An 812-nucleotide genomic window follows, 5' to 3' on the forward strand; every position below is an offset into this window, starting at 1 on the left:
CTGTTCCTGCTGCTGCTGCTGCTGCTGCTGTTGCTGCTGCTGCTGCTGCTGCTGCTGCTGCTGCTGCATGCGTCTGTCTCGTGTGAGTATTTCTTCTGCTAGCTGCGCGCTGTTGCTGCTGAGGCCCAGCTGCCAGCCGACAGACTGCCGCCACAGAGCCCAGGCGCTGCTGTTCAACGCAAAGTCCCCCAGCAGCCGCTCCGCCCCTCCACATATATCTGCTGCTGCTGCTGGTGCTGCTGCTGGTGCTGCTGCTGCTGCTGCTGGGTTTGCTGCTGGTGCTGCAGCAGATGAGCCGCGCCTCCAAGGAGTCCCAGCAGACGCAGCAAGCAGCAGGGGATCTTGCTGCTGCTGAAAAGGAGGCACACTTGATGGCTCTCCTGCTGCTGCTGCTGCTGCTGCTGCTGCTGTTGCTGCTGCTGCTGTTCCAGTTGCTGCTGCGGGTGCTGCTGCTTCGTACGCATAGCGTGCGCTCGGCGACGAGACGGCAAATTCTCCCTGCCCGTACCTCGCATAGATGTCCCTGCTGCTGCTGCTGCTGCTGCTGCTGCTGCTATGCGTTGGGGGCTGCACAGGTGCAGGTGCTGCTGTTGCTGCTGCTGCTGCTGCTGCTGCTGCTGCTGGGTCTACAGAATGCCACCGCACGGCTGCTGCTCGGGGAGTCATTTCTTGCTGCTGCTGCTGTTGCTGCTGCAGATGCTGCAGTTGCTGCTGCTGCTGCAGGTGCTGCAGCTGCTGCTGATGTTGCAGGTGCTGCAGCTGCTGCTGGTGTTGCAGCTGCTGCAGTTGCTGCTGCTGCAGGGTTCGGTGGT

The 812-nt window shown here is 62.3% G+C and overlaps 1 protein-coding gene across 1 annotated transcript in view; it reads right to left on the bottom strand.

Annotated features, from left to right (window-relative positions):
• EMH_0071420 (uncharacterized protein) overlaps nucleotides 1-812 on the bottom strand; it is a gene marked incomplete at both ends in the record, with an annotated part of 3,902 nt that overhangs the window by 837 nt on the left and 2,253 nt on the right. The window contains one exon of the mRNA XM_013499094.1: nucleotides 1-810. Within this exon, the coding sequence (XP_013354548.1) occupies nucleotides 1-810 (810 nt within the window). The remainder of the gene's footprint in view (nucleotides 811-812) is intronic.

This window comes from Eimeria mitis, genomic scaffold, assembly GCF_000499745.2.
Source record: "Eimeria mitis Houghton genomic scaffold, Emh_scaff3988, whole genome shotgun sequence".
Taxonomy (NCBI): Eukaryota; Apicomplexa; class Conoidasida; order Eucoccidiorida; family Eimeriidae; genus Eimeria; species Eimeria mitis.